Source organism: Choloepus didactylus, chromosome X (assembly GCF_015220235.1).
Source record: "Choloepus didactylus isolate mChoDid1 chromosome X, mChoDid1.pri, whole genome shotgun sequence".
Taxonomy (NCBI): Eukaryota; Metazoa; Chordata; class Mammalia; order Pilosa; family Megalonychidae; genus Choloepus; species Choloepus didactylus.
Genome location: NC_051334.1, coordinates 182609903 through 182626653, shown reverse-complemented (window position 1 = coordinate 182626653; position 16751 = coordinate 182609903). Strand labels below are relative to the sequence as shown.

At 45.2% G+C, this 16751-nt stretch overlaps 1 protein-coding gene across 1 annotated transcript; it reads left to right on the top strand.

The window, feature by feature from the left end:
* The first annotated feature begins 14446 nt into the window (after positions 1-14446).
* On the top strand, positions 14447-15478 carry LOC119522506 (putative MAGE domain-containing protein MAGEA13P). Its single transcript, XM_037820933.1, has one exon. The coding sequence runs from the start codon at positions 14447-14449 to the stop codon at positions 15476-15478; it is 1032 nt and encodes a 343-aa protein (XP_037676861.1).
* The last annotated feature ends 1273 nt before the right edge of the window (positions 15479-16751 follow it).

Genomic DNA, 16751 nt, shown 5'->3' with positions numbered 1-16751 from the left:
CGGAAGGGAAGTCAAGGGACTTGGGATATATCACTGGTTCTACAACTAACTAGCTATGCAAATACCTCTCTGGCCCTTAATTTTCCCATCTATGAAATAGACCATTGGTTGCATGATGATCTTCAGGGACTTTTTGAGCTTAGTGCTCTCAAAACTTGACCACCTGGTGGCAATATGCTGTAATTGCTGTAAAAATTTCCAGTAACACAGTACAAAAGCCCTTCAATTAAGAGACAGGAAAACACAAATATGTTAATGAGAAAATAATGTGAAATATACTATTAAAAACATTTCATTAAAGAGAGGTTTTGTCCCACAGTTTTATTCCATGTAATAATCTGAAACTCCAGTTTTTGCACTGATTTTGCTTGAAAGGGGTTCTTAAGGTATCTCTCTTCTAAAGGTGGTCTAATTTATTTCATTACACTCATTTGCTATGTGCTTGTGCTCCAAACCTAATTCACCATCCAAGAAGAAATCTTACAAAACAACCAAAACCTGTCTTTGCTCACATTGACACTGTATATTTGTATGGATTGCATTTTCCTCATAGAAATGGTAACTTCCTTTTATGAAACACATTAATCAGTGGAAGATGCTGAGAGAATATGACTTCTTCTGGGACACAATGTCTAGAGATAATTAGCTTTTTTCATCCTCGGTGAATTACCACATATATTGCCATGCCATAGAAATTGGCCTTATTCTTTCTGCCTAATAACTTAGGTTTCACTATTTGTTCATTCACTCAACCCATACATAGTAATGGGTGCTAGGCACTGTGTTAAATCTTGGGATACAAAATATAGTCAAATAATTGATATACTAGCCCTCAGTGAAGGATGAGACAAACACACTGCAGCAAAATCTCATTAAAGTCTTTTGATAAAGGTGGAAACATGTTGGAAAGAGCACAGAAAGTATGATGTACCAATCAGTCTGGATGGAACAGAGTAGGGGTTTGGCACTTGAGCTAAGACTTGATGGGTTAACAGGAACTTTTCATGTGGCCAGCTAGAGGAATGGCATTCCAGACACCAGAAACAACAGACATTATGATGGCATCATGGATACATCATGGAGAGATCGTCAAAGTGTCAAATTTTATGAACTATTCAGGTACTATAAGAATTTTAGACTTAAAAAAAGAAAAGGATGGAAAAGTACCAATAGAGGGGGCAAGAAATTGAAATAGGAAACATTATAGAAGTTCAGTAAATGAATGATACAACGTTATAAGGGGGAGGCTTCAGGAATACAAAGATGGTTTAATATTAGGAAATCAAACAACATAACTCAGCTTATTAAATTCTGAGGGAAAAACAATAGTTGTCATTATAACTGCTGAAAGGTATTTAATACAATTGAGAACCCATTCTTTAGCTAGAAAGAAATACTTGGAACTGTTAAACTGTAATCCAGGAGACTTGATTCTTGATGATAATTGTATAACTACATAGCTTTTATCATGAGACTGTGTGATTGTGAAAACCTTGTGACTGACACTCCCTTTATCCAGTGTATAGGCAGATGAGTAATAAAGCAAAGACAAAAAATGTATAGATAATAGGGGGCATAAGGGGTATGGGATGTTTTGGGTGTTCTTTTTTGTTTTATTTTTTTCTTCATTTTGGAGTCATGAAAATGTAAATTTGTGGCGATGAATGCACAACTATACAATGATACTGTAAGCCACTGATTGTATACTTTGGATGGATTATATGGTGTGTGAATATATCTCAATAAAATTGCATTTAAAAACCCATTTGTTATAAAAACCTTATGAAACCAAGAAGAGATGAATATTTACTACTGAAAAAGAAAATACTATGATTAATGGTGTAATTTCTAGAAGATTTGAACAGATGCTTCCCCAAAAAGACATACATATGTTTAATAATCACATGAGTAAATGCTCAACATCATTAATCATTAGGGAAATGCAAATAAAAACTGCAATGAGATGCCACTACACACCCATTAGAATGTCTAAAATATAAAAGACTCACCCACAGGTATTGGTGAGCATGTGGAGCACTGGAACTCTCAAACACCGCTGATGGAAGTAGGAAATAGCACAATGAATTTTGAAACCAGTTTGGCAGTTTCTTAAAACTTAAGCATACACCTTACATATGATGCAGTCATCCAACTCCTACATATTTATATAAAACTTTAAAAATACTAACTAGTCTTTCATGACAAAATGAAGATAAATGGTTGGTTGGGGATGGAGTATAGGAAGGGGAAGTAAGGAGGATTACAACAAAAATGAAGAAACTTTGGGGTATGATGGATATATTCACTATCTTGATTGTGGTGATAGTTTCCTGCGTGTATACATGTGTCAAAACTTATCAAATTGTACACTTTTTGCAGTTATTGTATTTAAATTATAACTCGATAAATGTGTTTTAAAAATATATTCTCTCTAGGAAATTAACTTTGAAAAGAATAAAGATAAAATGTAAAGATTTTAGGAAGGGGAATATTTTATCACTGGAATTATTTAAGACTAGTTTTTATACCATTTTATTTTTGTTTTTAATTTCTCAGTGTCTTGGTTTCACCAGGCTGCTATGATAAATACCACACAATCAGTTGGCTTAAACAATGGGAATGTATTGGCTCACAGTTTCAAGGCAAGGAGAAGTCCAAAACCAAGATGTCAGTAAGGTGAAGTTTTCTCCTCAATGTCTGTATCATTCTGGTGCTGGCTTTCTGGCAATCCTTGGGGTTACCTGGCTTATTGTCTGCCTCATGTAACATGGCAATGTCTTCTCCTTTCTCTTCAGGTTTCATTGACTTCTGGCTTCTTCCTATTGTTTTCTCTATTCCTAAATTTCTTCTGCTTATAAAGGACCCCAGTAATCCAGATTAAGACTCAATTGCATTCAGTTGGGCCACACTTTAACTAAAAATAACATCTTCAAGAGATCTTATTTACAATTGGCTCAGACTCACAAGAATGTGGATTAAAATTAAGAGCAGTCTAAATTGGGCACAAAATTCAATCTACCACACTCTGTGAGAATTCAACTTGTACTTTCAGAAAAATGAAGTCGACAAACTTTTTCCTATTCCTCCTGCTAAATACAACTATAAAGCAAACATAAGAAGGCTCAAAAAATGTAGAAAGATTAAGGCAGACCAGTTAGGGAACTGGGACCCAAGGAACAACATGGTAGTGAGATCCCTGAATTTTTCTTTTTGCCAGACTTGGAGCTGAAGAAGCCGAAGAAGCAGCAACCTAGAAATGCCAGTCAGCACAGACAAGAAAGGTCCAACAAGATTGTGCTTGTTCTAGTAAAAGGGAAAAGGATAATAGCCTAGGATGACAGCTTAGGATGACAGAAAACTTTTAGAAAATTACCATTCTATTCCAGCTAAACACCACAGAAAAAAACTGTGGTCTAACTCCATCCATGCCAACAAAGGCTAAGTAAAGAGCCTAGATCTCCACTCTAGCCACTCTATAACATGGCATCCCAAACCACCTGCAGGGAGGTGTCAGAGAAGACCAGGAGAGAGCTGTGAGTTTCATCCCCACTATGTGGTAATGAGGCCTCCTCCCCTCTGCACTGTTGGTGGAGACTACATGGGGACTTTTAACCTCACTGAGCAATAATGAAGTGGCCTCCCACCATGTCAGTGGAAGCCACATGGGGAGGAGGAATAAGGCACCTATTCCCACCCCATCCAGGGAGGTATCAATGGAGTCCCAGTAGGGAGCTGGAACTATCACCCCCTGCTCTGCAGTAATAAGGAGCCCCCTTTTGGGTATCAATTGAGGCCAAGTAGGGAGCCTGGAATTGCATCCCCATCTGGCATAAAAGAAGCAGTGCCTCTTCCCTTGCTTTAGAAGTATCAGAAACCCCCCAGACAAATTAGATTTGAATGAGGTCTACAGTCTAAAACATAACACCTTCAATGTCCAGATCTCAATTGAAAATCATTCATTATACCAAGAGCCAGGAAGATCTCAAATTGAAAGAATAAAGGCAATCAATAGATTACCACACCAATATGGCAGATACATTAGAATTATGTCACAAACATTTTAGAGCAGCCATAATAAAAATGCTTCAACAACCAATTTACAAACATGCTTGAAAGAAATGAAAAATCTTAGAAAGTCACAGCAAAAAATAGAAGTTATAATGAGGAGGCAAATGGAAATTTCAGAACTGAAAAACAAGTGAGATAAAAAAAAATTCAATAGGGTAAACAGTAGAGTGGAGGTGACAGGAAAGAATCAGTGAACTGAAAAGATAGGATAAAGAAAATTATGCAATTTGAACAACACAGAGTAAAACACCTGAAACACATAATATGGTCTCAGGGAACTGTGGGACTATAACAAAATATCTACAATTTGTGTCATCAGAGTCCTGAAAGGAAAGAAGAAAAGGAGCAGGGATGAAAAAGCACTCAAAGAAATGATGGCTGAAAAAATGTCCAAATTTGGCAAAAGACAAACCTATGAATTCAAGAAGGGAAGTGAATTCCAAACAAGATAATTCAATAGAAATCCACATCAAAAAAAAAAAAAGATAGTTAAACATCTGAACACTAAACAGAAAGAAAAAAATCTTGAAAGTATAGAAAGACAACCAGCATCTTACTTATAGAGGAAAAACAATCTGAATGATGAGGATTTCTCATCAGAACACATGGAGGCCAGAAAAAGTGGCAAAATATTTCTAAATTGCTGAAAGATCAGAATGTCAACCTAGCATTCTATAGCCACAGAAATGCATTTCAGGATTGAAGAGTAATATAGTATATTCTTTGATGAAGGAAAACTAAGACTTTATTAACAGCTGATTTATCCTAAAATAATGGCTAAAGGAAATTCTCTGAACAGAAAGAAAATGATTACGAGATCAATCCTGTAGATTTAGGGAGGAAGAAAGAACACGCTAAGCAAAAATATGGGTAAAAACAATCGAAGTTCTCTTCTTGAGTTTTCTAAATTATGTCTGACAATTGAAGCAAAAATAATAACACTGTCTGATGTGGCTCTAAGAGTTTACAGAGGAAATATTTTAGAAAATTACATTATGTATGGGTAAGGGTAATAGAGCATAAAGGGAGGTAAGCTTTCTATACTTTTATGATGACACCAGGAAACTATAAGTAATGTATATAATGTAATACCTACAACAACCGCTAAAATAGCCTGTTAAGTGAAGGCTGAATCTAAACTGACCAAAAGGGACTGAAGGTGAGTCATTTAGGAGATGTTTGGAGACGGATTGTATACACTCCCTGACCATGTCCCACCAATTCATACAGAGAAATATTAATGTCACGCTCTCCTGGGTATATGTGCTTCCAATTTCAAGAAGGAAAGGGATAGGTTGTCAGTTTCCTTTCACTTTCAACAGGAAGCATTCCCTTTCTGAGACTCTGGAGAAAAGGACTCCATGAGGCTAATGCCCAAGGACATGGGGACCACTGCTGGAACTCAACCACTAGCTGTCTTCAGGTTTGGGAGAGGAGGTTCTTGTCTGAGCTTTTCCACCTTCACGGATGAGGTTTTATACCCCATTCTAGCTATGATGAGAGAGAAACTGCACTTGAGATGCTGAAAGACGCCCCACCCCCTTTGTCATGCTGTCATCTTTGGAAGGAAGTCACCAGTCACCAGGCACAGCCTACACCCTTGAAGGTGAGGTATTTACATAAATTATTTGGAATTCTTCTGCATGGAAAATTTGCCTATTTATTTATTCAATCATTTATATTGGTATGGACTCATGCAGATTTATTTTATACTTTGGGTCTAACATTTATTTTTATCATGAATTTAAGTTGAGTTTTATTAAACATTTCTCTTCATCAATTTAGATATGATTTTTCTCATTTAATCTGTCAACCTGGTATGCCTGTCCTGGACCCATTTGCCCTCAGATTCATCTTTCACTCTTTACCTAGTCTCTATTATACAGGGGCTAACCTCTGCAGGATACAATTTCTAAGCTCACAAATATTTGGCTGCTCTGGTGGCTTGGAGTTATACACCCCAGAAAAATATATTCTTAATCTTAACCCATTCCTGTTGGTGCAAATCCACTGTAAATAGGACTTTGTGATGAGGTTGCTTCAACTAAGGTGTGACCCAACTGAATGAGGATGGATCTTAATACTATTACTGAAAGCCTTGTAGAGAAGGCCAGAGAGAAGCCATGGGAGAAGCAAGAAGCTGGAAGTTGCTGAAACCCAGAAGAGAAAGGAGAAGATGACACCCTATGCATTGCCATGTGACGGAAAAGTCAAGGAACCCCAAAGATCGCTGGCCAGCTAGAAGATATTGACCTTGGGATGAAGCAAGGCTTCTAGCCTCTGAAACCATGAGCCAATAAATTCCTGTTTTTAAGCCAACCCATTGAATGGTATTTGCTTTACCAGCTGGGAAATTAAAAGAGCTGCTATCTTGATTCTGCCAATAGCTAGTACCAACAGGAGATTAAACTCCAAGAGGATGGAACAGCCAGTTTTTCTCCTTTTTCTTCTGCATCAAGTTACTTATTCTTCAATGGCAACGTATTCTCCATGGCTCCAGCTCTTCTCATTGGCCCACCATGGATCCAGATCCTGTTGAACCCAACACCTGAGTTCTAGTAACTCTACCTCCCCTCTTTGCCCTTCCAGCCTAGAGGTGGAAGTGACTTCTTCATGTTGCTAACTATTGAGTTCCCCAAATCTCCCTGTTGGTTTCTCCACCAATTATGTAACAATTCCCTGAATAAAATTCCCTCAATATTATTTACAGTGTTTTCCATTTATCTGGACCATCCCTGACTGATGTGGCAAATTTCTAGTGTTAAACATCTTTTTCTTTCTTGGGATAAACCTAACTCTATTTATATGTTTTAGTCTCTTCTATAATTAATTATTAAACAAAACAATACAAAGCAAACCAAAATACCTCTGGGCCTTAAAACTTCCTCCAAATAGCATTCTATCTCTTTCATCCTCTTTACAGCTTACTCAAAGCTAAGGTTTTACATCCTCTAGTTATTGTGTGCATGTATGCATACCCACACATTTATGTATATACACACACATGCACAATTCTAATAGCATAAGTCGTAGAGTAGTATACTTAGCTTGTAAAAACTTCAAGCAAGACACATACAGCTATATAATACTATCTGCGTGATACAGCCAAAGTGGCACTCACAGGAAATATACAATCTTAAATATAATACAAGAAATATTTAAAACAGCTAAGCAATTCAAGAATCTAGGGAATAAATAGCATATCAAACCTAAAGACATAGAAGACATGAAAAATGAAGATAAATTCAAAAATAAGGGAGTAAGGAAACAGTAGAGCCAACTAACACAAGCCAGTTCTTTGAAAATACTTTCAGTGAGACTTTTTCTGCAAATATGATCAATTACTAAAGAATAGATCAGGAATAAATGATATAATTTAAATAAAATTATATAATATATAGATGCACAGAAATTTAAATATTATAAGAGAACACAAAAATATGTTATACCATTCGTTCAGGATAACAGGATGATGGATAAGGAAATGTTTCTACAAATTAGAGATATTTCAGCTAATAGACTAAGTAGGAATGGGAGAATTCAAAAATTACAATTCTGCAATCCCTAAAGGATTAATGGATAAAAGTGATGATCACTGATGACTACAAATGTCAGCACAAAGGGAGACAACCAGACATTACACACCTCCTAATGGAAGTACACAGCATCACCTATGGAGTGGTTTTGCAAAACAAACAAACCTAATCTGATCAAGCTTCTACCTCTAACCATTAATTTAAAGAAAAACAGGGGGGAGAAGAACATGTTAAAGAACACCAAAGTATTGCAACCAGCAAAATCCAGACTACAGAACATAGAACCAAATATATGCTCTGGTTATTTTTTATTAATCACAAGGAAGAATAATGTGTTTTTAAAAAGATGTTAGGGAAAGCTATAGATTAAAAAAGACTTAAGAGACATAAACAATCACAAGATTTAAGTCATATTTGGACACAAATTCAAAGAAACTAAGTTTTTTTTTAATTACAAGGCTGGCAGATAAATGTGAAAAATAACTGGATATTTGATATTAACAACTTATTTAAATGTTTTAGGAATGATAATTTCATTGGGATTACATTTTTTAAAAGAGTTCTTATTTTTTAGAAATGCATACTGAGATACTTAACAGATGAAATGGTATCATGTCTTGGATTTGCTTCACAATTATTCCAGCATCAGAGATGGAAGGTAGATGGATATACAGCTGGAACCAGATTGGCCATTATTGATGATTCTTGATGCTGAGTGCCAGGTATTTTGGGTTTCTTACACTATTACCTCTAATTGGACCAACTGGAATCTGATGTCTTTGGGGGACCATTTTTCAACCTACCACAAATATCAACAATAAAATCTGAACAACAAAACATGAGAAACCCCAGGGGGAGACTGAAGATTGCTTTGAACTGGTACTTTTGCTTGAGCTGGGGAGTTGGAGGTGGAAGTAATCATTGAGGAGGGTCTGTAGCCTGCAATAGACAGCAAATATTTAAAATTTCTGCCCCTGAAGAAATCAGAGATAGCATCTCAGACCAGAGATGCCAGTAGCTATAGAATAATATCAGGACAACAGGAAATATCAGGTTAATTGAGGCAGTGTGACTCCAGAGTCTGTACTAATAACCACCTGAAATCACTTTAGTAGGTGAGGTTGTGACTTCTTTTAAAATTATTTTTAAAAGAATATAGAGAATGGACTTAAAATAGAATAGCCAGTATCAGAGTGAATCAGGGCATAGTAAAGGGAGGCATTCTTTCACAAAAAACATACACATAGCATAAACAACATAGATATTTATACATGTGTGTATGTGTATGTATATACATATATATAATTTAGACATTCACTTGGTAGGGACATAAAATAAATTTTTACTATGAATGAGGGTTTAAAAAATGAAAATCACTGCATGGGACAATGTAATGGTAGATAACCTCAGAAGGGCAGGACCTTCCCACATCATACTGTCTTTATGTAGAAAAATTTTAAAACAAAAGGTTTCCAAAGTCTAAGTTTGGCTGGGGCAGAGACCCTATGGGAAGATGTGATTAGTCTCTGATGGCCCACCATATGCTGTGTGCACCCAAGTTTCTCCATCTAGCACCTATCCTGGGACCCAAAACCTCTGATGTAAGAGTCATAGTTGGGCAAATGCTCAGAGCTGGCAGAGACATGCAGAATCTCTCATGAAGTATTTAATCAAGGAGTCAGGAGCCAAGATGAGGACCCCAAGGGTGAGAACTGAGAGGTCCACCAGGACCAGAACAGAGGAAACCCCACAGAATTCCACTCTACCCCGAAATCACCTCTGGGAGACAATGGGCAGTGCTGTCGGGATAAGTTTGTCCCCAACTCAGGAAGGGTCTCAGCAAAATGAGTCTTGGTCTGAGGGGCAGACACATGTCAGCAGATAAAGGAGTTGCAGTCCCTACTGAGTGTCAAGATGAGGATGCTAGGGAAAGACTGAGGAGTCTTCCAACTACAGAGTAAACCATCCCAGCTTCACCCTGCCTGAGCTTTCAGCCTGGGAATAACCAGGGCAGGGTCCCTGAATGTGGTGTTCCCTGACTCCACCTGGGGGTTTGAGGGAGGAGAGAAGCTTTGACTGAGTGGGGATGGACCAAAGTCAGCAGACAGAAGGGTCCCAGGCCCTGCCAGGCATCAAGGTGAGGCCCTTAGAGAAGACTGAAGGGACGTCCCACCAGATAGAGGGGATTCTAGAGAAACTGGCCCTTGCTGTCAGCCCCAGGAGGCACAGGTAGATTCCCTGGATAAGATGCTTCCTGACTTCCACCTTGGGGTAGAGGGAGGTGAGGCTTTGTCTGGGGGTACATACCCAGGTCAGCAGAGGGAGGAGTCCCAGGCCCTGCCACGTGTCAAGGTGAGGCCGGTAGGGAGGAGTGAAGGGCCCTCTCACCCAGATAGAGGGGACCCCAGAGAAACTGGCCCTTGCTGGCAGAACCCAGAAGGCCTAGGAAGAGTCTAGGATGTGGTGGTTCCTTATTTCCACCTTGGGGTCTGAGGGGGCGGACTCAGGTCAGCAGAGGGAGGCGTCTCTGGCTCTGCTGGACATCAAGGTGAGGACCTTTATGGGGACTGAGAGGACTTCTCAGCCCAGACAGAGAAGGGGTACCACTGAGACCCACCTCTACTGTCAGCGCTGGGAGGTCCAGGTGTAGCTTTTTGAGAGAGGCCCCCCCTCCTCCTCACCCCAGTTCCATGTCAGGGGCATCATAGAGATGGAGGCCTTGGGCTGAGGGATGCATCCTCAGGACTGCAGAAGTGTGGCGGCCAGGCCCTATCAGGAGTAAATATGCAAACCTTGAGGAGAATTGAGGTTCCCTCCTACCCCAAAGCACAGGGACCTCCACAGAATCCATCTACCCACCTCCCCTTCTGTTAGCCCTGGGCGGCCCCACACAGTGTCCTCGATGTGGTGTTTCCTGACTTGTGCCTTAGGGTCTGAGTGAGGTGAGGCTTTGTAGGATAGTGTGGACCCAGGTCAGCGGAGGCAGTAGTCCTAGGCCCTGACGGGGGTCAGATGAGATTCCTAAAAGAACTAAGGGAGGTCCCCACTCAGGCAGAGGGGGGCCCAGAGAAATGGCCATTGCTATCAGCCGCAGAAAGGCCCAAGCAGGATCCTGGGGCCTGAGGGAGGTGAGGCTTCCTCTGAGGGGGAAGGATTCAGGTCAGCAGAGGGAAGTGTCCCAGGTCCTGATGGGCTCCAAGGTGAGGCCCTTAGGAGGATTAAAGGGACCTGCCACTCAGAGGGGACTCCAGAGAAAATGGCCCTTGCTGTCTGCCCATGGAAGGCCTAGGCAGAGTCCCCGGATGTGGCTGTCCCTGACTTCCGCCTTGGAGTCTGAGGGAAGTGAGGCGTCGCCTGAGGTAGGTGGGGCTTCGCCTGAGGGGGCGGACTCAGGTCAGTAATGGGAGAGGTCCTGTCTTAGTCCCTAACAGGCATCGAGGTGAGATCCCTGAGATAATGGAGCATTCCACCCAGGCAGAGAGGGGTCCATGGAAATCTGCCCCTGTCGTCAGCCCTGTGAGGTCCAGGCAGGATTCTCACTGGCACCCTTCAAGTCATTTCCTCATTCCTGGGGGACTCATGAAGATGGAGGCCTTGTTCTGAGGGACACCTCCTTAGTTCAGCAGAACAAGGGGGCCCCAGGCACTGTCAGGAGTAAATATGCATAACTTGAGGAGAACTGAGGTTCCCTCCCCCCCAGAACACACAGACCCCCACAGAATCCAGCTCCCGCCCCACCCCCATGCCCCTGCTGTTAGCGCTGAAAGACCCCAGCCAGGGTCCCCGGATGTGGCGGTTCCTGACGTCGGCCTTGGGGTGTGAGGGAGGTGAGGCTTCGTCTGAGGAGGCCAACTCAGGTCAGCAGAGGGAGGGGTCCCAGGCCGTGTCGGGCGTCGAGGTGAGTGCTTTTAGGGGGTCTGAGAGGATTTCCCAGCCCAGAAAGAGAAAGGGCACCACTGACACGCACCTCTAGTGTCAGCCCCGGGAGGCCCCAGGCAGGGTCCCTGGATACGATGGTTCCTGATTCCTGCCTTGGGGTGTGAGGGGGTGAGGCTTCATCTGAGGGGGCGGACTCAGGTCGGCAGAGGGAGGGGTTCCAGGTCCTGAGAGCCTCCACGGTGAGGACCTTAGGGGGGATTGAAGGGACATCCCACGCAGAGGGGACTCCAGAGAAAATGGCCCTTCCTGTCGGCCCTGTAGGGAACCGAGGCACAGTCCTGGATGTAGTGGCTCCCGACTTCTGCCTTGAGGTCTGAGGGAGGTGAGGCTTCGTCTGTGGGGGCTAGACTCAAGTCAGCCGAGGGAGGAGTCCCAATCCCTGCCAGGCGTCAAGGTGAGGCCCTTAGGGAGGATTGATGGGGCCAGCAACCCAGATAGAGAGACCCCAGAGAAATTCCCCCTTGCTGTCAGCCCCAGTAGGACCCAGGCAGAGTCCCCGGATGTGGCGGTTCCTGACTCCCGCCTTGGAGTGTGAGGGGGTGAGGCTTCATCCGAGGGGACGGACTCAGGTCAGCAGAGAGGGAGGTCCCAGGTCCCGACGGGCATGGAGGTGAGGACCCTGAGAGAGGATTGAAGAGCCCTCCCACCCAGACCGAGGGGACCCCAGAGACACTGGCCCCTGCTCTCAGCCCCGGTAGGACCCAGGCAGGGTCCCCGGATGTGGCGGTTCCTGACGTCAGCTTTGGGGTGTGAGGCTTCGCCAGAGGGGGCGCCGACTCAGGTCCGCAGAGGGAGGAGTCTCAGGCCCTGACGGGCATCGAGGTGAGGACCCTGAGAGAGGACGGAAGGGCCCTCCCACCCAGAGAGAGGGGACCCCAGAGACAGTGGACCCTGCTGTCAGCCCCGGTAGGACCCAGGCAGAGTCCCCGGATGTGGCGGTTCCTGACTCCCGCCTTGGAGTGTGAGGGGGTGAGGCTTCATCTGAGGGGACGGACTCGGGTCAGCAGAGGGAGGTCCCAGGTCCCGACGGGCATTGAGGTGAGGACCCTGAGAGAGGATTGAAGGGACCTCCCACCCAGACAGAGGGGACCCCAGAGATAGTGGACCCTGCTCTCAGCCCCGGTAGGATCCAGGCAGAGTCCCCGGATGTGGCGGTTCCTGACTCCCGTTTTGGGGTGTGAGGGGGTGAGGCTTCGTCTGAGGGGGCGGACTCGGGTCAGCAGAGAGGGAGGTCCCAGGCCCTGCCGGGCATCGAGGTGAGGACCCTGAGAGAACTAAGGGCGCTTCCCACCCAGGCAGAGTGGGGCCCACGGAAACCCGCCCCTGCCGGCAGCCCTGCGAGGTCCGAGCAGCATTCTCAGAGGGGCCCTTCCTGTCATTTCCTCATGGTGTGTGTGTGTGTGTGTCGGGGGGGAGACTCACGAAGATGGAGGCCTTGTTCTGAGGGACGCCTCCTTAGTTCAGCAGAACGAGGGGGCCCCAGGCACTGTCAGGAGTAAATATGCATAACGAGGAGAACTGAGGTTCCCTCCCCCCAGAACACGGGCCCCCATAGAATCCAGCTCCCGCCCCACACCCATGCCCCTGCTGTCAGCTCGGGAAGGCCCCAGCCAGGGTCCCCGGATGTGACAGTTCCTGACGTCAGCCTTGGACTGTGAGGGGTGAGGCGTTACCTGAGCGGCGGACTCAGGTCGGCAGAGGGAAGGGGTCACAGGCCTTGACAGGCGTCAGGGTGAGGATCCTGAGAGAACTAAGGGATTTTCCCATTTAGTTAGAGAGGGACCCGCAGAAACCTGCCCTTGCTCTCAGCCCTGTAAGGGCCCCAAGCAGGCTATCAGGCAGAGCCTCTAACTCATCTGGAGTCTCAGGGAAATTGGGGGCTTGGATGGAGGAACTGAGGGAACCCCACCCTAGGAGACAGGGGCCCCCACTCCTCCCCTCCCTGCTGACACCCCTGGGAGGTCCTGAGACATGGTAGCCACATGTAGTGTGACCTTGTTTCCTTCTTGGTGGTCCCAGGGAGGTGAGGGCCTTGGTCTGAGGGGACAGACTCAGGGCAGCAGAGGAAGGACTCACAGATCCTACCAGGTATCAATGTGAGGACATAAGAGACACCCCCATATTCCAGGACAGATTGGGCCTGCCTCAGAGTGCAGCCAGCCTTTGCTTGCAGCCCTGGAAGGCCCTGGTCAGGTTGGTAGGGTGTGGCATCCCCTCATTACCTCCTCTGGGGTCTCAGGAATGTCAACTGTTATTCTGAGAGTTATGCCTCAGGTCAGCAGAGGGGTGGGGCCCAGGCCCTGCCAGGGGAAAGGTGCAGACCCTAAGTGAACACTGAGGGAACCGTCTACCCCAGACAGTGGGGACCTTCCAAGGCCTTGTGCCTTGTGTCAGTGCTGGGAGACGCAGGACTCTGCTTGCAGTCTGCAGCCTGAGGCATCCCAATCTCCCCCCAGTTCTTCTTCCAGGGATTCAAGGAACCAGGAGCTGAAAGCCCTGGTCTGAGGCACGTGTCCTCAGGTCAGCAGAGTGGAGGAGGCCCAGGCACTGCCAGGAGTCAAGGTGAGACCCTTGAATGTCTACTACAGCCACCACCCACCCCAGAACAGAGGGGACCCCACAGCACTTGACCCCACTCACCCTACTGTCAGCCCTGGAAGCCCTGCAGCCTGAGGAGCCCTCTCATTTCCTCCTTCTGGTTGTTTGGGGCAGGCCAGCCAGGAGCACAGGAGACCTGTGAGGCCCTCAAGCACCACCTAAAGAGAAGACTTGTAAGTCAGACTTCCTTAGAGCTTACAAGGTTGAGTTTCTCACCTGAGGCCACTCACACTCTCCCTCTCTCCCCTAGGCCTGTGGGTCCCCATCACTCACACTCCTGCCTGCCAGCCCCAACGAGAGTCATCATGCCTCGCAGTCAGAAGAGTCGGCTCTGCAAGCTTCAGAAAATCCTTGAGGCCCAAAAGGAGGCACAGGGCCTGGCGGAGGCACAGGTCTCCACGGCTGAGGGGCAGAAGATCTCATCCTCCTCCTGCTCTCCCATTTCTCTGATCCCAGGCATCCCAGAGGAGGTGCCTGCTGCTGGGGCACCAGATGCTCCCCAGGGTCCCCAGGGAGCTGGCTCCTCCAGTGCCATTGTCCCACTGAGCAAATCATGCGAGGGCTCCAGCAGCCAAGGAGAGGGTGCAAGCACCTCACAGGCTCCACGGGGCACTGAGTCCTCCCTCAGTGATGCAGTAGATAATAAGGTGGCTGATTTGGTGCATTTCCTGAGCAGCAAGTATATAACAAAGGAGCCCATCACGAAGGCAGAGATCCTGACGAATGTCATCAAAGAGTACAAGAATTACTTCCCTGTAATCTTCAGGAAAGCCTGTGAGTGCATGCAGATAGTCTTTGGCATTGATGTGAAGGAAGCAGACCCCACCGGTCACTCCTACATGCTCATCAACATGCTAGACCTCACCTATGATGGGATGCTGAGTGACGAGAGGGGCATGCCCAAGACCAGCCTCCTGATTCTTATCCTGGGCATGATCTTCATGGAGGGCAACTGCGCCCGTGAGGAGAAGATCTGGGAGTTGCTGCATACAATCGGGGTGTACACTGGGAGGAAGGATTTCATCTATGGGGAGCCCAGGAAGCTCATCACCAAAAATCTGGTGCAGGAAAGGTACCTGGAGTACCGGATGGTGCCCGGCAGTGATCCTCCTCGCTATGAGTTCCTATGGGGTCCCAGGGCCCATGCTGAAACCAACAAGATGAAAGTGCTGGAGTTCTTCACCAAAGTTAGTGGGACCATCCCCACCGCCTTTCCAACCTTGTATGCGGAGGCTTTGAAAGATGAGAGAGAGAAAGCCCAGGCCAGAATTTCTGCCATGGATGAGTCTCCTGCCATGGCCAGTGAAAGTTCCAGTGGCCCGCCCAGCACCTTCTGAGTGAGGAAGATTCTTCACTCAGTGGCTGAAGAGGGCAGTCAGTGTTCTAAGTAGAGCAGGGCCAGAGTAGGGCTAGAGGGAAGACAGTGTGTAAGATCTTTGTGTTCCTCTTCTGTATGGGTGACTTGAAGATTTAGCTTCATGTTTGTTTTTCCTCCTTGCCATCTTTCATATGTTCTTCCCTTTAGTAGAATGTTTATTCGCTTCAGATTCTAAGTTTATGAATGCCACTGATCACACATTGCTGTTTATCAGGTTTAAGAATAAAAGTCTTACTATTTTGCAAACCAACTTGGGAACCTTCTGTCTTATTTTGCGATTTGGAACAAGATAACATGACACAGAAATAGGAATTTCCTCGGAAATGTGAAAGAGCCTAGCAGTAAAAAAAAAGTTGAAGAAGTAGAGGAAGAAACATAAAATATGGTTAATTCTTGGATGCTAGCATTACTTTGAGTCTTCTGTAAAATTAAATATGTATACTCTGGTTTGCTTGGCTGATTCAAAGGTGTAGGATAGATTAAAACTTAATAAAGGAAAGCCCCTGCTCACTGACCCGTTTATTCCCCAAACATTAATTGAGCATCTGCCCTTTGGAAGGCACTGTGGTAGTTGGGGGGTGGGGGGTGAGGAATGGATAGATAAAGAGTTCATGTCCCCGGCCCATAGCATGGTGGCATCTAGAAGCAGCATTCAGATAAGGAAGATAGTGAGCTGTCATCTAAGACCCAAAGAAGGACTGAGGAGGTGGTGGGAACTCCAGATGAAAGTGGTCAAGTGTAAATTTGAGTCAAGGCACTTTGCAGCTTTAGGAAGTGGCAGTTCCTTCTCTGGGAGCTACTTTTAAGTTAAGCTGGGTGGTTGCAGGGGCCAGACTGTCTGATGGAGTGTATTAGAGTTGAGAGAAAAATCTGGAATGGAAACCTCCTCTCAGCAGTTATTTTTGGATCGTGGACAAACAAGAGAGCAATCTTCACTTGAAACAAGTATGGAAGGTGCCCTGAACTCTCGTCCCAGGGCAGTTGAACACCCTGCACAAATAAAGTGTTTTATACACGTCATCTGCAAGTCTTACCTGAGAAATAACAGTGATTCTCATTTGAAGTGATGCCCAGAAGCCACTGGGCTGGCAAGAGCCCACTACATTAAAATGACATTATAATTAGGTCATCTTGAGTGTAAATCTACCAACTCTAAAAAAGGGCTAGTGTTTTGGTGTGGGTGGAATGAATGAAAATAGTATATTGAATAGAAGAGCAGCTGGGAGGGAGGG

What these genes read in the sequence shown, in the direction of transcription:
- LOC119522506 (XM_037820933.1), top strand. Translation starts at nt 14,447, where the DNA reads ATGCCTCGCAGTCAGAAGAGTCGGCTCTGCAAGCTTCAGAAAATCCTT.